Source organism: Rattus rattus, chromosome 8 (assembly GCF_011064425.1).
Source record: "Rattus rattus isolate New Zealand chromosome 8, Rrattus_CSIRO_v1, whole genome shotgun sequence".
Taxonomy (NCBI): Eukaryota; Metazoa; Chordata; class Mammalia; order Rodentia; family Muridae; genus Rattus; species Rattus rattus.
In genome coordinates, this window is record NC_046161.1 from 37770405 (window position 1) to 37791127 (window position 20723).

A 20723-nucleotide genomic window follows, 5' to 3' on the forward strand; every position below is an offset into this window, starting at 1 on the left:
TCTTTCTTTCCTTCCTTCCTTCCTTCCTTCCTACCTTCCTTCCTTCCTTCCTTCCTTCCTTTTTTCTTCCTTCCTTCCTTCCTTCCTTCCTTCCTTCCTTCCTTCCTTCCTTCTTTCCTTCCTCCTGAAACATTGGTTTTTGTCTTTCCTCTGGTGTTTGAGGCTACAAGTGATCAGCAAGGCCAAAACCCCCAAGGTCAGCTGCTTTGGTGTTGGGAGCTGTGAGTTACAGCTTGGGGGCTTTTAATGCATGGATAAAGTTCTATTTGTATCCAACTTCGTAGTTGAGAAAAGGAGAGGCTGAGGCAAAAGGCTGTACTGAAGCATAGGCCAGCTGAGCTCCATGAGTTTCAGGCCAGCCTGGTTGCCTCAAAAACAGACAGACATACAGACGGCTTGGGACAGCGCTTGCTGCATAAGCATAAGGACCTGAATCCAGCCCCTGGAACCTCTGCAACAAACACTGTGACATGCTCTTGCCATCCCAGAGCTGCAGGAGAGGTGGACACTGGAGGACCCTAGGGTCTCTCTAGCTTATAGTGCTAGCCTAGCCCACTAGCAAAACAATGAGAGACCCTGTAAGAAGACAGGTGGCTGAGGAAGGACCGTGTCCTCTGGGTCCATTTGCCCGTGTGCACACAGCTGGAGGTATAGTTCAGGGGCCGAGCTCTTGCTTAGGATGCCTGGGATTCTAGGTTCGATCCCCAGTACGTGAAGGAATGTGGCAATTGGTAGGGGGTGACAGGAATTCACAAAAAGCCAAAAGCTGCCACAGGAGGAGACGCCCGCTGTGGAAAGGGAGTTTGGGGGAAATGCAGACAGGGTTTCCAGGGTCTTTCTTCGTTGCCAGCAAAAGAAAAGCTGAGCTTCTGAGCATTTTGTTCTCGGCTGTGGGAGGAGGGGTGTTGTTCTCGACTGGGGGGTGGGGAGTGGAGAGGGGGAGGGAGGTGTGAATTGCCCCGCAGGTCTGACAAAACTCACCTAGGATTTCCCCGCCAACTCAGAGTGGACCTGGACAACTCCCCTTTCCCAGCTCCCACCCCTAATGCCCTAAGGGTTTCACACAAAATATTGTGGATGCTCTCCAGTACACAGGAGTTTTCTGGGTCATCTTTGCTTATAGTTCCCTTTAAAACTCAGACACAAACCACCCATTAACTCATGCCCTGCTGGGGAGGTGAATGTGTCTTTTAAAAATTCAAAGGAAACCATTAAACTTAAGTTGGTAACCATTGTAACTGGTAATAAGCTTTCCTCAGTTTAAAAAAAAAAAAAATCAGAACTCTTTCCAGGAAGTTTGGTTTGGTTACTTTAATTAGCGACTTCTTCTTTTCCTACCCTTAATTTAGGATCACCTAAACATTAATCTTACCATTGAGCAAAACCCCGAAGGGGAAGACAGAAGAACAGGAAAACTTCAGAGGTCAAAAACATCACTATCTCTCAGGGGTCTACCTCTAGGACCCATGCACAAGCTTTCTTGATTGCTAAGCAGAGCAAAAACAACTTCTGGGGCTGACCCACTTGCTCAGAAGAAGGGAGAAAGAGAGAGCACCCCAGGCACCTGTGGCCCTATGCAGGACTACCCAGAATTACAGAATCACCGTGGTGATGGGCTGCAGAGATGGCACAGCGGTCAAGTACCTTTGCTCTTATAGAGGAATGAGGTTTGGTTCCCAGCACCCAGATCATAGATTACAACCATCAGTGTAACTCCAGCTCCTGGGGATCTGACAACTTCCTCTGACCTCCACACACACCAGGAACTTTGAGTGGTAGTAGCTAGATGTGGTGGTGCACACCCTTGATCCCAACCTCAGTAGACAGAGGTAGAGGGATCTCTGTGAGTTCGAGGTCAGCCTGTCTACATGTCCAGTTCGAGAACAGCCAGAGCTACTTACTTAGTGAGACCTTATCTCAAACAAATAAACAAAACCAAACCAACATGGCCACAGTGCTGGCCTTTACATAGCTCAGCTCATTGTCAGCCCACCCCCCATTTTCTCATGTCACTTGGTGACAAGGGTAAACGCACAAATCAGGTACCTAGTAAGTGTCCTGTGTGTAGGCTTTTTCTTGACATTGAGCAGGGAGACACAGGGACTCAGTGTATAGCCCAGGCTGGCCCAGAACTCCTTCTAACCAGGCCTGGGATTGGACTCTCCAATGGTCAATCCTAGTGTCTCAGCCTGAATGTTGCTTACAGGAGGGCAGCACCCTGCCTGGCTTGTTTGCCAGCTTTTAGCCCAGGTCTGTTTGACTTGAAATCATACCTCCCGAAGAGGTTGGCAGCATGTCAGGATGGATTCTGACAGTCCTAGTTCATCCCTGGATTCTCTCACCCTTAATCCTCTTAGTACACATCTTCCATAGTCTCCTGTAGGAGGTTAGAATTTGCCCAGGCAACACATAACACATTGGACTTCCTGGTCTCCTCCTACCATTGAAACTCTACCTTCCTTGGCTTATTCTTGAGGGGTTCCAGATAGCCCATTCTGACTCTTCACACTGATCCCCAAATGGGTCAGGATAACTTAAAGCAAAGCCCTGGTTCCAGCAATGAGGGTAGTCATTTCCATGTGGACACTGCTCAGCTGTGTCCTGGCCAATGGGGTCTGGGGAAATAGAGTTGGTTCCAGGAGAGAAACAGTTTCTCTAGAAACTGTACATGCTCTACTCTGGGAAGGGCATGAACACAGGCACAGCCTCTGGCTCATCTCGGCTTCTTAAGATCGAAGGAAATTAACGATTAACCTTCTCTACTAACACACATGCCACCAGCAAACTGACTCTTTGTCACAGGCCTGTGATCTCAGCTGAGGCTGAGACAGGAGGATTGAAAGTCGGAGGCCAACCTGGGCTACAGAGCAAGTTTAAGGACAACGTAGCAAGAGATACTGTGTCAAAACGAACGAAAAGGTTCAGTGGTAGAGTGCTTGGTTACCGTGCACAAGTCCCTAGGTTCAATCACCAATATGGTTGAGTGGGCCAGCACCCTGAAAAATGGGTGCAGCTACTCCACACTGCTCAGTCCAGCTGTTCTATACAAAGGAGAACATAGACTGTAGCTCTACATGCATTGCTGCCCAAACGAGTAGACACTGCTTCCATGCCATGCCCTGCTATCTCTAGAGAAGTCACTCAGGACCCAAGAGCCAGCTTTCGGATCTGAAATACTGAGCAAGGAGAGACACCACACTGCTGGACAGTTTCCTCTAACGGCTCTCGGCCAGAAGAGAACACCTTACCTGACTCCACTTGACCAAAAGTGCTGTGGGCATCCGTGGAATCAGCGACATCCCCACTCATCTTGATCTCTGCAGGGAAAACACGACAGGCATTAATAGCAGGTCACCATTTATCTGACACACGTGGCTTTAGCTTAAACAGCAAAGATGAATGTGTAATTACAGCCACCATCAGACTTTCAAATTCCTGATTCCTGAACACATAGCCATTAGAATATTCATCAGCTTGGAGGTGCAGATCCCCTCCTTCTGGGCAAGCTTCCTAGCCTAGCCTTTCCCCCAATTTTCCACAGCTACTGCAGGATCTCTCACCTTCTGCAACGTTCATCACCAGTCACCCATCTCTCAGACACAAAGATACCGACTAGAAGCAGGGTGGGGGACCCTGCACATACCCCACCCTTAATTTCTTTGGAATTCTGGGAATGCATCCTCTCAAAGCTCCATAGAAATTCGGGTGTGCGAAGATGGTGGCTCACGCCTTTAATCCCAGCACACAGGAGGCAGAGACAGAAGGATCTCTTGAGTTCAAGGCCAGCCTAGTCTACAGAGTGGGTTCCAGGACAGCCAGGGCTACACAGAGAAACCCTGTCTCACAAAACTTAAAAAAAAAGGGGGGGGGGCGCTTCATAAAAATCCAGGTATGAAAAAAAAAAATCCAGGTATGGTGGGACACGCCTATAAACCCAGCACTCAGGAGGCTAGGTCAGAAAGACCATAATTTGAGGCCAGCCTTGAACTTAGAGAAGACTTTGTCCCCCCGCCCCCAAAAAATAATAATGATGATAAGTACAAATCAAGCAGCACTCTTCTGCTCCCCGTGCTATTAACACAGCTACCCTAGGAGGTAAGCGTACTTTAACCAAAGTTTTTGCATTTGCTCTTCTTACCTGCCTGTTCCCAAGTCTGCTTGCAGAGGTCAATGCGCTGCCTGGGGAATCAAGCCCTACTCTTCCCTTGTCTCTTGTTCCTCCAAATCGCTCAGTGAGAAATGAGTGCTCCGCTGAGAAAGCGGACCCCAAGTGCTGCTGCTCTGCCCTCTCCACTCTGCTCCAGTGCAATACATTAAACATTTACCCATAACAGCAAGCTGGCACTAAGAGGCACGCGCGCTAAACCTCCTCCCTAGTCAGCTGAGGGAAAGAAAGCGGCAACTCTGAACTCGCTCTCTCCGAGCGCCTCTCCTTATTGGACCATCCAAATCCTGAAGTTTAAGACAAGAGAAGATTTTATTCAAATTGTGTCCAACACCCCCCAACCCCTACTCCACCCTTTTCGCAGGGGGGGAGAGCTTTAACTCTTTTAAACTAGATAAAGTCTTGGTGAGTTCATTTGCATATGAGGCTCCTCAGCCAATCCAAGTCAAGGAGGCAGCCTTCATTTGCATCAGGTAATCAGGCAGTTGGCAGGGTACACATCTGAGGTCTGGAGATGATCAGGATGAGGGGAAAGGGTGGACCTCTGCCCCAGGAAGAGAGAAAGCACTGCCTCTTTCTTTTTGGTAAGGCGCTAATGCACGTAACTCTTAACGATATTTAGTGAAGTGACTGAGAAGCCAGGCAGAGCAGAGACGCAGACACCAGCAGTGCACCAGAAGTGGGGAGGGGTGGGGGGGAACAAGGCCACCCTAGGAGTCTCTGACTTTTGGGGACTGCTTATTGATGGAAGACACCCAGGTATATAGTGAGAGCTCTGTAGGGACTTCCTAGACCGCCATGCTGGACTCCATGACTGTGGAAGTCTCAGGGACACCCCCACTGCTGCTCTGTCTTTGGGAGGCTTTCACTGAACCAAGCCCTTCCTTCTGCACTTGCTAACCTTCCATACATTAGCCCTGCATACATGTATGCACGCATATACAGAACTAGCAGGGGCCTCGGCCGCTGTTCAGGTGCTACTGTGGGAACACTGGGCTTCTCTTTGTTCCAGCTTGGCTCTGGGAAATGTCCAACATCCATCCGTATCCCACACTTGAGTGTGGAGAAAAAGCCCCAAGCCAGATCCTACTGGGAAGGCACTGGAGAGAAATCCTCTCCCTCTTGCTTGATTTGAACCAACTTTAGCAGAGGCAGAATTCGGGACTTCAGAGCATGGGTTTTGGCAGCAGAAAAACCAGAAGGCAAAACCAATGCCTAGATACAAAGGACAATGTGAATTTTGCCACTCTGACTGGAGATGAAGAACACACCTCCCGGAATCATGGGTAGGATGAAATAAAGTGTGTGCCTACTAAATGGCTTAGACATGAGTCTCAGTCCCCTCTTGCATCCCAGTCACGTACTCTCCTTAGCCTTTCCTGATTCCCAAGGACAGCTGTAGCTTTCAGTCTCGCACCTCTGTAACTCACTGAGGAAGCCATTAGAATTCTCCCGATTCCGCCTACGGAAGAAAACTGCTCATGGGTGGGGACAGGAAAAGTTTGAGGGACAGTGAGGCTACAACGTCTGTCAATCAGAGTTTCCAGTTCAACTTATTTTAAACTCTGGATATTTAGATAGTTAACTCTCTCTCTCTCTCTCTCTCTCTCTCTCTCTCTCTCTCTCTCTCTCTCTGTGTGTGTGTGTGTGTGTGTGTGTGTGTGTGTGTGTGTGTGTTTCTGAGAAGAGAATCATGGTCTTATTTCTACTACCACTTATTTTGAGGCAGGGTCTCAACAAGACCCTTGAGGCTAGCCTTGAACACACTCTAGCTCAGGCAGGATTTGAACTTGTGATCTTCCTAGCCTCCTACGAGTATCTGGGACTATATGTCCATACCACGAGGACTGACTTAAACAGGTAGCTTTTTGAGCTGAGCCTTATTATGTGGCCTGTCGCCCCAACTTTCCTTTAACACCATTCCTCCCATCACTTTACACAAAGAAACCTTCTCGCTTGCCCTTTAAGTAAACTCAGAGCTTAGTCTTAATCATGTCTGAAAGTTAGTTCTAAAGACATCCAAGGTCCCTCATGTTGCTACCACCTGGTGACAGCCCCACTCTTTAGGCAGGGAGTAGAACTTTATGAGGGGTAGGGTGAGATAGCCTGGGAACCTTCTCTTTCAGTCCCCAACATGCTCTGGTGCCGAGAACCTGTTCCTGTTGGTTAGGAGGCTGATGCAGATGGGTGGGACGAACCCTTGGGTCTCAGCCTAAAAATGGGCCAACACCGAAACTCACTGAGACGCTGGCAGTAACCCTTCACCCGTCGGACAGCACTGCCGGGGGTGAGGGAGAGAGGTGTGGGGTGGGGCCAGCTCTGCTGTGTTCTTATCTCAGTCTGTCTGAGTCGGCTCTCTGCCATGCTCCCTTCCCTGAGGAGGCTCAGCTGCTCTGTGTAAGCACCCAGATACTCCATGAAGACCACAACCTGCCTTGCCTAGCACCATCATAGAGTGAAGTTGTCCTGGCCTTCCTGTGGCCTGGTCAGAAGGAGTTCTCCTCTAGATACCTGCAAACACAGGCACCTTAAGGCTGTGCCGGCAGCAGGCTGAGTGTCCTCCTGAGTTCGGGTTGTTCTGGGCAAACAGGAGCTTCACCCCTCTCTCTTGTCCTTGTTCCTGTTCTGGGAAGGGACTAGCTAGACCCGCAGCATCTTTCCTCAAATACTTGCTATTGTAGGTCCCTCTGTAGGAAGGGTTTCTTGGGACCCTCCAGTTCCACTCCTGAGTCAGCCAATGCTCCAGCTCTTCTAGTGCAGACTTTCCTTCTCCCTCCCTTGGACAGGCCTTTTGGCCCAAAAGCATTCCTGACCCCAACTGGCACAGGTCTTGGGGTGTCTAGACCTCCCTCCCTGAGCTGATAGTGGGATACCTAGAAGGACACCCACAGCCAGACACTGGTACCCTCTGGCTGACTTCGTACCACTTTCCTCCCTTCCTAACTGACTGGCCTGAGCACAGGCCCTCTCTTTCCGAGGACGCCCTTTTGACTTGCTCAGATATCCAAGCTCCACAGTAAGAGATGTTCTGTGGGAACACGGAGTGGAGATTGTGGCAGACATGAATCAGAGTTTGTACCCAGGCCGTCAAAGCCAGAATACAGAGCTGACTCGAAGGATCACACAGCTATGGAGTCCTCTGGATGGGGACCCAGGAGCAAGTCTACATCCAGGGTTCATGGGCTCCTATCACACTGATACCACCCCGGAAACCAACTCGGAGGCATCTGTAAGGGCCTGGTGTTGGGAACTCCAGGGCAAGTGGAAGCAGCAGAAAAATGGAATTGCTATGGAGGGACAAAAATACGCAATGTTTCTAAAATAAAGAAGCATGTCCCTCCCTCCATGCACAGAAAGGCCCCATGAAGACCTTAAAAGCCTGGCACAGTGGCTTATGCCTGTAAACCAATAACTGAAGAAGCTGAGACAGGAGGATTAATTTGAGTGTGACATATGCCTAAGCTATGCAGCAGGACTCTGTCTCAAATGACAACGAAGACCTTGAACCAAGGGAGCAAGACAGCACAGAAAGCTCCAAGCCCCGAGAGCCTTTGGTTGGCCACTGTTCGGTGAGCACACCACACAAAGCCAACAGACTTCGTGAGTGACATGGGGGAGGATCAATAACCCAGGGGACGGCAGAGCTAGTTAAAGATCATAGCAGGGAGGCCTTCAAGACAATTGGAGAGGTAAATCAGGCAAAGTACACAAAGGCAGATAACCCCCCATCCTGAGGAATCACCCCCTTTGGGTGCAGCACACTCCACCCAGAGCACTGTAGAGCAGAGAAGCTGGACAGACCTCTGAGGAGCATCAACTAGGGGGCTTGCATGGGCTTCTCTCCCAGCTTCTCTCTTCTCTTGCTCTCTACCAGACCCTCCCAGTTCTCTGACTGCTACCACGCCAGGATCCAGCTGTTCCACCTCCTCCCACTTCCTTAGGGAGAAGCCTCCAGTAGACAGGAGGTGGAAAACCCCCCAGGAAGTCCCCGATTTGGGTTCTAGAGAACTCCCGCTTTCTATGGAGTTACCTTTGGACAGAGTTCCATTTGAACACTGGCTTTCCTGATAGGAAATGGGGGGGGGAGTGAAACACCTGCCCAGAAGACCTGTCCCCAGGTACTTCCAGTTCCACAGTATTGCTTTGGATCTGCAGACTCTCCTCAGACACTGGACTACACCCAGTCGGATGGTTCCTTCAGCCTCACCTAGTCCTTCCTGGCAAATCCTGGGGCACCAGCCACTGAGTGCCAACATCTCTTCACCAGGAACCCTTGCACTCAGCCCTGCTGGGAAACAGCTTTCGTGAAAGCAGGCATCACAGGCCTCCTGGGCCCCAACTAATGCCTGCTTCCAGGAGTAGTGGGCGACAGGAAGATCCAGCCTGCTCTGATTCGTGGGAGTGGGTCAGAAGATCTGCTTTTTCCCCTTCCCCCTCTTTTTTCTCTTCTTCCTTCTTTCTTCCCTCCCTGCTCTTCTGGGGCAATCCATACAATGTCTGCAGCAACCCTCCAGTCCTAAGGAACAATTACTAGGCCCCTGGACTGTGTTCAAGACATAAGGTGCTCACTAGGCTTTGAGTGGGCAAATTAGAAAGTTTATTTTTTTCCATTTTGATTCTGTTACTTGCCCAACACCTCAGGCAGCTAATGAAGATCAGCCCTCCCGTGCCTCAACCCCTCACCAAGTCCAACCCTTTAGCATCCTTAGCCCAACAGTGCACAGAGGCTCAGAATGAATGACAGGGCTGGGTCTCTCCACACCCACCTCTCATTTGTACGCTACAGTGGAGACTGACTCCGAGCCAATCCATCTCCTGGGTTCCTCAGGAAACAAGGTCGTGGGATATCGGACTCAGATGAGCCTGTTGCCATCCCCTCTGGCATACAGACCTATTATGCACTGAGCCCATGACACAGATGACCAATGGATAATGAGCGGACCCACCTCCAACACACCCAGAACACGCATGGTCCAAGACTCCTGATAGTTCCTTGGCGTTTACTCCACCAATTCTCCCAACACACATGGGGGACAGGCAGACACTCATGACACACATACACACAAACACATGCTTGCACAAGTCCTAGTCAGTGAACGATCCCGTGGCATGGCATCTGCCCCAGGTGCGCCTTTGGATTTGCTCCACCCTACCCACTTCCCCTAGGCACCCCCCATGCCCACTTTGCCTGCATTTCACACAGGTGCCCGGACACCAAACACGCAGCATGTGGATACACGTATGCACTCCCAGGTCCACACCCTAGCTGAGTGAACCACCCATCTCCTGCAACCTCCTGGGACTCCAGCGATTCAAGTCCCACGCACTGTCTAACTCCCCAGATCTGGGGCTTCAGGAACTTCGTGGCCCTCTCCACTGTTCTCCAAGGTTTCAGATACCAAAGTTGCTCCTTTTGACCCATCTCCCAACACCTTCCTATCCACCCCAGTCCGGAAGGACCCGCTATCCGCACCGCCCTCTCCTGGCCGACGAGGAGTTAACCCTACAGCCCCTCGTGTAGTGCAATGGTGTCCTTGTCCTTGGTCCCTTCACACGCGCAGTGACACCTGTCGGAACTCACTTCCTCTGCCCCTTACCTGTGTGCATGGGTTCCAGATTCACCATCCTGCCCCAGGCGGGGCCAAAGCCAGCGCCCCCCCAGGTCCCTCGCTGCTGCCCCAGCCTGGCCCCCGGGGAAGCCAGGGTCTCCCTCCTCCCGCCCTCTGCCGCCGCCGCAGCTGCCGCCACTACAGGAGCGGCTGCCACCTCGGTCGAGCACTCCGTTGCTCCGGCCCGGGCAGCACTCCGCGGACCGGCTTAGCACACTCCCCAGGTGAGCACGCGGCGCGGGGCGGGGGCCTCGGCCACGCCCCCTGGCAGGGCCCCCGCGCTTGGCCCCGGGCCCATGCAAAACAGGGATTTGCATACGTGGAACTGGGGGCTGGGAGAGAGGGGTGCCAAGGTGCTGCCGGGGCGGGTCCCGACCCTGAGGAACACCTGTCTGTTGAGACCCCGCCTGACAGTCCTTCCCCATCACGCCCTCAGCGGCTCCTACCCCTGGGGTAGCTTGCGCTTTGGGGAACTCCAGGCTTCTGCCTGGTTGGGCTCAAGAAAAGTAAGCGTTTCTGCTCAGAACCTTCGAGTGCTCAGAGAAGACTCGGGGTGCTGCGAATGGTCTTGCCTTCCAACCATCTACCACCCTTGTGGCTTGGTTCAGGCTGTTCAGCTCTCTGACCCCATTTTAAGCATCTATGCAACGGGGCCTGTGTTAATAACTGCTATCTATGAGGGCTAAGCAGGTGACCAAATTGGGCTGGTTTCCAGTGGCTTGCCCTTGTCACTTGCAGCAGCTTCTGCCGTCTCCTTCCAGAGAGACAGGGCTGCCCCTTTCCTGCCGTTTCCCCGCCATCAATCACCTCTGGTCCCAAGTTCTGAGAGGGAAGAATGTGGAGAATATTCGCCAATGTCAACACTTGTGATGAAGTTCACTTTCCAGGGACTGGAGTGACTTATCCAAACCCTGTAATTTGCCAGTGATGGAGCCTGAACTCCCATCCAGCGCACGCCTGCATGGGTAGAAACCTCCTAACCCTTCAGGTGCCAGTGAGTAACTGTGGCTCAGGGGACACATCCATGCTCAGAAAGCCATGTGCAGGCCAGAGGGCAGAGCCTCCCTTCTCATCGCTTTTTCAGATAGGATACCCATTAACCTTCCATTACCCTGATCCCAAGCAAGCCATTTCCCAGGATGGCCTTGCGTTTTTCGGCTTTAAAAAGCAAGTGTTCTTTTCTCCTGAGATGTCTGTTCACAATAACCCAAGTTTTCTGTGCTTCTACTCTGGCCTGAGCATGATGCTGAAAACTTTAAGGGCATCTTTAAAGTTATTGTTGTGGTTGTTGTGGTTGAAGTGCTGTTAAGTTTAAAATCAAGATGTTTACGTATGTTAGGCAGTTAATACCTGTATTCCCAGTCTGCTCCAGTTTTTCGATAGGGTCCTCTTATGTAGTCTAGGCCTTAAAGCCTCCCACCCCCATTCTCCAGAACTTAGTGCATACTTTAAAAAGTCCCTGTAAATAGCAGCATGGTGTTTATTTCACAGATGGGAACACTGAGGCTTAGATGAATTTAACTTGCAGTGCAACACAGCCCATAAACACCCAGAACAGAATCTCCTCCGTGTTCTACATTACTACTCTGTTTTCTCGAGGTAATTTCTCTATTTAAATGCCCTCTCTTTTGAAAGCTGGGAGTGATCTGGTCCTGGAGATATTTTCCTCTCTATTTTCTCCCCCAGCACTGGGGATCGAACTTAGAATATCATGCATGCAAAGTGCTGGGCGTGTGTGGAGGGTTATGTGGGTTGTGGGCTCTTCTTAGCTCACCCCCTCCCCCTTTTCTTTTACTGACTGGATGTTTCCTTCTGTTGCCTTCAGGTCCTGGAACAATGCTGGGCACAGCAGACTTCAGAAGGTTTAGGTGCCAAGTGGAGAAGCAGGGACGGCCTAAGTGAGTCTTCAGAGCTGGGCAAACTGCCTGGCCCAGTCATACCCACCTTCCCCTCCTGGCAAGAAAGAAGGGACTTTCTTTTTGTTTCTTCTGGTCTTGGAAAGGGATCAGGTAAGGGTTTTGAGGTACAAGTGACCCCAGAAGTCCCACTCAGGACATTCTCAGCCTGTCCCTTCATTCCACAAAATCTATCCTTTCCTTGCTGGGCTCTTTCCCTGGGCTCTGTGTCTGATCTACAGCTGCACCCACCGGCCACCATCCCAGAAGAATGCCTTCTCCAAGGCTGTAGAACCCAGTGTGCTTGTGATTTCCGCGTCTCCATTTGCATACATTTGCATGGCCTTGTGCGCTCAGGGTCTGGTCCTCTGAGTACTTTATCTAGGGCCTGGTGCAGCTTTCCCCACATGAAATCTTGGTTTCCTCTGAGCCTTAGTATTCTAGAAGCCAGAGAAGTTTGCATCTGATAATGTCCAAGAGCTATAGGATTCTGGGGTTGGGGTGTGTGGGGGCAGGGGTGTAGAGTTTTCAGGGAAGGAAACACTGAGAGAGATAGGATCTTGGGGGTTCACAGTTGGAAGCAAAGCTTAAGGGCTCCAAAGACTGGGATTGGGGTGGGATGGGATCTGGAGAAAGGGAGAGGTTGGCAGCTATTATCTTAGCCATTGTTCATCTCTTTATTCATCCATTAGTACTGTGCTCCACACTAAGTATACAACGTCTTTGAGTTTGTGTGTTCCTAGGGGGTAGGGGAAAGCACAGAGCAACCTCAAGTGCCACTCATCAAGTACTAGCCCCCTTCTTTCTAGAGACAGGGTCTAGTTTTGCCCCGGAACACACCCAGCAGTATACTGGCCAGCCAGTGAGGTGCAGGCCACCCCACCCAGCCGTTTTAACAGGGGCTCAGGGGAATTTGAGTCCTGTTGCTTGCAGAGTAAGCATTTCCCACCAAGTGATCTCTCCAAGCCCCGTAGGACATCTTTGTTTTGTTTTGCTTTAAATTAACGCTCATTCATTTAGTTGAAAAGTAAAGTCATTGGCCCCAATTATAGATGGGGAAACTGAGGTTCAGGGAGATTAAGACAGTCAGGAGGTGATAAGGTTACAGATTTAAATCCAGTCTGGCCTCTCTCTCTCTCTCTCTCTCTCTCTCTCAGTCTCTGTGTGTGTGTGTGTGTGTGTGTGTGTGTGTGTGTGTGTGTATGAGGGGAGGGGGTGTTATGGGGAAGAGATGCTGTATGAAGCAAGGAGGGGGACAAGCCTGGTGAGCAACAGTTCCCTAGGCTTAATCCTCCTGTCTCTGTTAGCAAGAGAGAAACCAGAGAAAAGACTGAGACAGGAGGCTGCCTGGAGGTTTAAAAGGGCCAAAGGAAAGAGAGGGAAAGAGAAAGAAGGACAAGAAATTTCAATGCCTTCGGACATCAAAAGAGTTGTATGCAAATGAATGCAAATATAATGCAAATTGTCTCTCCCTCCCTCCCTCCCTCCCTCGACTCTCTTTCTGGAACTGGAGGATTCACTCAGAGAGTAGCCTAAATTGGATGTCTTGATTGTGAAGCCGTGGTCTCTCGGACCCTTCCTTGGGTCCTGGCGGTGTGACCTCTGACCCCTCCATGCCCTCAGCTCTCATCTCAGCTGAAGCTTCTTCCCGGGGCTCCGTTTGTACTTGACCAGCTTCTCTTGATTCAAGGCCAAAGTCTGGAGTCTAGCTTCTTCCCAACACTTGAGCTGGAAGTGTTCTGAGACTCCTGAGAGGGGGTGGGGTGGGGGTGAGGGTGGCCATCTCCAGCTTTGTTTTCTCCCCAGAGGGAAAAGTGGCCTTCTTGGCAGCTGGCCTGCTGAGCACTCCCGTTTCCTGTCTTGTCAGCTGGATTGAGTTGTCAGGGCTGGGAGAAGGGTGGAGAGCAAGGCATCCTGGAAGGCCACCAAGCAACAAGTCCCTTCTAGCTCTTTCCTTCTGCCAGATGGGCTTCAGGGCCCTGAGCATGGGACTGTGGAATGGGGGCGGGAGGGTCTCTCTGTCTTAAGTTCATAAAAGCCATTGAATCTGCTCCCCCACCTCAAAGAAAAACAAGGGCGGAAGGCAGAGGCCAAGATGGACTCCCAGGTCTGTTTTGAATAACACCTCTGACTAAATTGGATGGCATCACTGCCAAGAGGCATATTACAGAAGACAGACAGAGCAGGACAGTGCCAGGGTGACACAGCCAGAGGTGTCTTGGGAACCAGGATAAAAGCAGCTGTGACTGGGGAGTGGAAAGGAAGAGACACAGAGCACAATGCTGTGCTCGGCTCTGATGTCCCAAATGCTGACTGTCCTGTGCCACTCTCAGCATGTTCCCCAACTGCCTGCCAGCAGCCAGCCCTCACCCTCCTCACAGAAACGCATGGCTCATTTTGTCCTCCATGGCTCAGAAGAATAGATTTTTAAAAAAGTCTTTAATTTAAAAATCGCAACACAAGAATTTTTTTCCCCAATCAGCTTTTTGACCTGGAACCCTGGAACTGAATTCCTCTTGCCAGCGCCAGGGCAACCAATCCTTTCTTGGCTCTGAAAGACCAGGTGATACTCCAGGACACCTGCACTCTCAGGGCAAGCCTAGGCCGTGCGCGCCCTCTTGTGGAAGTTGGGAGTGTAACCTTTGCCTATAAAATTCCAGAAAAGAACCCTTCCGTGGACGGGGCAACCACAGGTCAGGACCTCAGTCCGGGACAAACAGAGATATCAATGCTGTGTGGTCTTCAAGTCTTTGATTCCCATCAAATACTGGACCTGTCTACGGATCTCGGGTGAATTAAAAAAGCGAAGAAGCTCTGGAGATGTCTCTAAAAGCTATCAGGTGCTGCAACGACCCTGAACTCAGAGGAATTAGAGGCCAGTGCATCCACAGCTGTATCAAGTAGCCACCAGAGCCACGCACTGGCCCAGGAACTAGAGACGCCACAGGTATTGTCCTTCTCTGCAAGCTCCCAGTCTCTTGAAGGTTATAGATCACGAACAGATGAGTCCTAACAGGAAAGTATAGGTTTGTCATGAGGCTCCAATGGGGAGGGGGTGTGCCCTGCTGGAATCTGGTTGTAGACCAGAAATAGACAGCAATGGAAGGTAGGGAGCTATGAGCCACACACAGGGGGGCAATGACCAAGCACAGGAGAAAAAGGTTTGAGAGAGTAGGGAGATGGGAGCCTTGGAGGACAGTCAGTCAGCCTCACCTAGACAGAGGAGATGCTTGGCTGGCTTCACTGGTGGCCCAGCCTAACCCAAGCATTTCTGAGGTGGAAACTTTTGGGGTGGAGAGAGAGGAAGTGGCTGGTAGGAAGTCTGTCCTATAATCCCAGCACTTGAGAGTCTAAAGCAAGTGCACTGCTTTGGATTTGAAGCTAACCTGGGCTACCTGCTGAACTGTGGTTCAGCCTTGGCTTCAGGGCAAGACCCTGTCTAAAACACAAGTCAGGCATGGTGGTGTACACCTTTAATCCTACCGTTCAGGAAGCAAGGCAGGTGGTCCTTTGTGAGTTTGAGGCCAGCATGGTCTATATAGAGAGTCCAAGACAGTCAGGAATACATTGACAGATCCTGTATCAGACAAACAAACCAACAAATGAATGAACGAATGAATGAATGAAAACAAAAATAAGGACTGGAGAGATGGCTCAGCGGTTAAGAGTACTGTCTGCTCTTCCAGAGGTCCTGAGTTCAATTCCCAGCAATCACAGGGTGGCTCACAACCATCTATAATGGGATCTGATGCCCTCTTCTGGTGTGTCTGAAGATAGTGATAGTGTACTCACACACATAAAATAAACAAAATCTTTAAAAAAAAACAAAAAAATAAATGTGCATTCTTGCTGAAGCAGCAGGAGAAGCAGGGCTGGGTGGCAAAGACTGATGCATGTTTGCTGTTCTCAGTTTTTGTTTTAGGGGGGAAAGAGTTAATAGTTTCAGGGCTAATAGGTTAAGGGGTAGGAAAGAGCATCAGTGGTAAAGAGAGGGGGAGATCTGCCCACACCTGGAGGCTTCTGAGGAATCAGGGAGGGGTTGAGATCCAGAGGATAGGGGAAGAAAATGTATGTTTTTCCCAATGCAGGAGGCGCTCAAGAAAGGTAGGTGTGGGGCTGGGAGGTGGTGGTGTATGCCATTAACCCCAGCACTTTGGAGGCGGAGACAGTTTAAGGCCAGCCTGGTCTACAGAGGAAGTTCCAGGACAGCCAAGGTTACACAGAGAAGCATTGTCTCAAAAAAGAGAGGGAGAGGGAGAGAGAGAGGGAGAGAGAGAAAAAGAGAGAGAGAGAGAGAGAGAGAGAGAGAGAGAGAGAGAGAGAGGAGTCTGGGTCTGGCTTCTGTTTCCTCTAAGAGGAGGAGAAGGGCTGCAGGAATGGAATGTCTCTGTCTTTCTCTTCCTGCCTGATACGTAGCAGAAGCCAGAGGCAGACAACCAACCCATCACTCCATAAGACAGAGACAAAGCTGCCACTCCTGGAGAGCGATGGTCAGTCTCGCTCTGCTGAGCCTAGGTTCTGGTGTGGCTCGTGACCCACACTACACACAGTCTTCTTAGCTGGAAACTCAAGGGGTCTACTACAGAAGGTCTCCATGAGTCCCTGCCATGTGACCCTGTGTTTCCACCCACTCTGTTGTGTTCCCTTCCGTGGCCATCCTTCAAGGTCCCCAGCTGGGACTATGGTGATTATCGGCAGCAAGCAGAATCAACTGGGCTTGCCTTTCGTGACACTGTGGTTTATTTACAGGGTGCCAGCAAGTCTAAGGGGATTCGGACCAGGGAGAAACAGGTCGCTGGTGGGCCAAGGCTGAAGAAGCAATATGGGGAAGGCTGTTCAGTCTCAGGGATCCCAGGGTCTGGGAAGAGTAAAAGCTAACATCAGATGTGTGACATTGTAGCAATGAGGGGGGTGTGGCTACATGCTCTGACTATAACGTGTCCTCCCCTCATTGGCCGTGGACACTTACACTGTCTGAGGCCCAAGGATGGGGAGAGCAGGTGCTATGTACCCAGGGACTAGCCTTCTGGGGCCTCTGGGAGGGTGGAGAGGAACAGCCGGCTCAGTTGATCCCTGGGTCTTTGTGCTGTTGAGAATAAACTCTAGAAGCTTCCTGGGAAGCCTCCCCGGGTGGGCAGATCTCTCTTTCTTACCCGTTAACCTTTTAGCCCTGAAATTAATTAAACTCTTTCCCTCCTAAAAGAAAAACTGAGAACAGCAAATATGCATTGGTCTTTGCCACCAGGCCCTGAGATTCTGCCTGAGAGTTGGATCCTCTGACTGCCTCTGCAGGGTCGCCACCACTCCAGGACTTACAGATTTGCTAATTCCTTAAGAGTCTCTCTTCCTCTGAGTATATGTATCTGTGGCAATAAAAATAAAAAAGTGGGCATAACGGTTCCCATGAGTACCCTGGTGGTCTCCCTCCCTTGTTAGTTTCGGCTCCATCAGGCCATTGGAGCACTAACTTATCTCAGATTAGCATCTCTCCTGCTGACTCTGTTAGCCATGAACTCTCTGGTTCCAGCTACCCAGTAAAATCATGGTTCTAGAAGTCCAGCAGCGGCTGGCCTATCATGCCTCTCTGCCACAGACTCTGTCCATACTCCCAGCAACCGCCCTCTGGTAGTTAAGGTATAAAATCCCAACTACCCAGTAAAATCAAGACTCAACAAACTGTAACCGAACAATCAGATCTATACGTTAATTCTCAGTCCACAATACATCCACACAATAAACGCACAACCAGTTGATAAGGATAGAAACCGCCCACCTAGATAAGATAAATTTGCCTACAGAAATCCATCCCAGCTACCTTGGCAATTCAAGACCACCCGGATCTGGGTCATCCTTCCCCATCTCCATCTTGATTCTCCTCTCTTCTCTCCTGCCTTACAAAAGTTTTGTTCCTGCCTTATTTTTTTTACTGTCCAATCACAACCTTGACCTAACTTGTTTGCCTTCACCTGCATAAAGAGAGCAACCTACATGTATCCTAGGGCTTCTGCCTCTCTGTAGAGCCCTGGCAAACTGCTCTGGCAATGTGGAGAAATGAGAGCATCCACGTGCATCAGTGAGCGGGTACGCGGGAGCATCTACTGCAATTCCCTTGCCTACGATCCAAATGCTTCCTTACCATTCCGCCCTTTTGGTCTCCAGCCTGGCTTGTAAGAGCCACTAATAGCAACCCAGCTGTCTACCTGGAGCCAAGCAGCTAGGAACCTGTTGGACCATGAGCGGGGAAGGTGGGGTAGGAGTGGGATTTGGGGACAAGGGGTGAGATACAGTTTAGGAGTGTCCAAATGAGGGAAGAAGAGGGTTGGTTTGCACATTGTAACAGATGGGTGTTGGGGGAGTATCTCGATGAGGCAACCTCAAATTTGTGATTCCTCTTCAGCCACCCAAGGGTTGGCATTACAGGTGAGCGCCATCACGCCAGGCTGTGCTTTGGTTCCTTTCCTCCCTTCCCTTCTCCTTTCTGAGGTAAGACTAGACTGGAACTCACTATGTAGCCCCTGAGTGCCGAGATTGATTGCTGCTGCACCTTTGGTTTTTGCTTCTTTGTCTTGACACAAGTTGTCACTCTGTAGTCCAGGCTATCCTGGAAGTCACTATGTAGCCCAGGATGACCTTGAGCTCATGGTACTCTTCCTGCCTCAGTCTTGCAAATGCTGGGATTAGGGCACATAACGCCATCCTTGGCACTTAGTAAAGCCTTAGTTCTTAAGAGGGACCCTTGCCCACTTCATGTGAGATGCTATTTCTATGCTGTTCCACAGACCCGGGTCCCACAAAGACTCTGGAGCAGAGACACCTCAACTGCAGCACTCAAAGTTCCTCTACTTAGCTCTTCCAAGGCTGTGAAGGGGAAGACTGGAGAAAGCCTGCAAGAAGGCTACCAGGCCTGCTGCAGGTTAAAGTGGAGCAGGTGTGATCTTTTCCCTCTCAGGCAGAGGTACCCAACGGTTTAAACTTCTGGTTTCCCTGGAGCCTTCCTCACTTTAGGGAAGGAGATCAGTCAGGATCCTGCTCTGCCACCTCTAAACCCAGCGTGACCTGTGTCTCTCCTCCTCAAGTTGTCCTGTGACTACTACCACAGAGAGCTAGTCTCACAACTAGGATCTCTCCTGCCCCCAAACCCAAGCCCTCTTTTACAGGTGAGCCCTTTGAGCCATGCTCTTAAAGGCTCTAGTTGGCCACTCAGATAAACCCATTGTCTTAGTCAGTGTTCTATTGCTGTGAAGAAACACTACTATGACCAAGACAACTCTTATAAAGGAAAGTATTTAATTGGAGTTCGCTTAGTTTCAGAGGTTTAGCCCATCGCAATCATGTCAGAGAGCATGCAGCAGGCAGGCATAGTGCTGAAGAAGTAGCCAAAAGTTCTACAAATCCATTGGCAACTGGGAGAAAGAAACCCCTGAAGGGCACTCCAATTGACACACTTTTTAAAACAAGTCACACCTACTCAATGAGGCCACACCCCCAATCCTTCTCAAATAGTGCCACATCCTGATGACCAAGCATTGAAATATAAGAGCCTACGGTAGCCATTCCTATTCAAACCACTACACTCATTCTGGTTGGAGGTGACATCAGTAATGTACCCTATGCCAGATCTCAGCTCTGTTCTTTTTTTGTTGTTCTTTGTTTGTTTTATTGAGGCAAAAATTAGTCTTGAACATTTTATCTTCCTGCCTCTGCTTTACAAGTGCTGGGATTACAGGTGTGTGACCCCAGACTGCCTCAGTTGTGTTCTCACTAGTTACTGGCCTTGGGCAGATGTCTCAGGGTTTTATTGTTTTTAAGAGACACCATGACCATGACAACTCTTATAAGGAAAAACATTTTTAATTGGGACTGACTTACAGTTTCAGAGGTCCCCATAGTCTATCACAGTCTCAATAATGTTTAAAAGCCCAAAGTTTAAAGTCTCTTCTGAGAGTCATGTCTTCTGAGAGTCATGTAATCTCTTAATCATGTAATCTCCAATAAAATCAAAATCAAAAAGCAGATCACATCCAACATCACAGGGTATACATTACCATTCCAAAACACCATACCCAAGAAATGCTGGACCAAAGCAAGGCAGCTGTTTGCTGCTTTCCTTGGCAGGTACACCATGGCTCTCACATCTCTAACATCTTGGAGTATCCAAGGCAACTTCAACTTTACAGCTTCTTGTTCCAATGTCTGGGACTCACACACAATCTTCTGGGCTCTTCCAAAGGGCTTGGGTCATTTTTCCAGTTCTTCTGACCACTCTATGCTCTGGTTGACTCCACTCCACTACTGCTGCTGTTCTTGGTAGTCATCCCATGGTACTGGCATCTCCAATACGCTGGGGTCTTCCACTGCAACTAGACTTCACCAATAGCTTCTCATAGTCTCCCTTCATGGTGCCAAGCTTCAAGTTCTTTGCATGACCCCTTCAGTTGGGGACTTCAACTGTTGAGGCAGCACTTTCACCCATGGCCTCTCACATTGCCAAACCTCAGCTGTTCTCCATGATCCCTTCATGCCTTCAAAACCAGTACCACTTGGATGATTCTTTTTTTAAAATTAATTTATTATATATAAGTACACTGTAGCTTTCTTCAGACACAACAAAAGAGGCATCAAATCTCATTACAGATGATTGTGATCCACCACGTGGTTGCTGGGAATTGAACTCAGGACCTCCGGAAGAGCAGTCAGTGCTCTTAACCACTGAGCCATCTCTCCAGCCCCACCTGGATGATTCTTACATATTACCAAGTCTGGCTGCCAGCATGATGTCTATCTCTGGAACACAGCTTCTTTGTGGTTCCAGAAAACACTTCCTGGAAGATTTCACCTCAGTGATGCTGGTCTCTTCTTAGCCACTGCTAATTTCTTAGCTCTAGTTAACCATCATCAGTTGTTTTGGTAACCCCTTTTAGTCTTGACGCTAAAGCCAGAGTCACATGGCTGAAGTGGCTGAGTTCTGCTGCTTGCAGGAGCTAGAACATGGCCCCCTTGTTCTATTGCCTCATCACCAGCTTTCTGTTTTCCAGTTCCTTCATTGCCTAAGCT

At 50.0% G+C, this 20723-nt stretch overlaps 1 protein-coding gene across 1 annotated transcript in view; it reads right to left on the reverse strand.

The window, feature by feature from the left end:
• Nucleotides 1–9868, reverse strand: part of Pou2f3 (POU class 2 homeobox 3) — an 80748-nt gene extending 70880 nt beyond the window's left edge. The window contains exons 1-2 of the mRNA XM_032909771.1: nt 9763–9868; nt 3249–3317 (exon numbers count right to left, since the gene is read on the reverse strand). Of these exons, the coding sequence (XP_032765662.1) occupies nt 3249–3317; nt 9763–9790 (97 nt within the window). The 5' untranslated portion in view covers nt 9791–9868. The remainder of the gene's footprint in view (nt 1–3248; nt 3318–9762) is intronic.
• Between the last annotated feature and the right edge of the window lie 10855 nt (nt 9869–20723).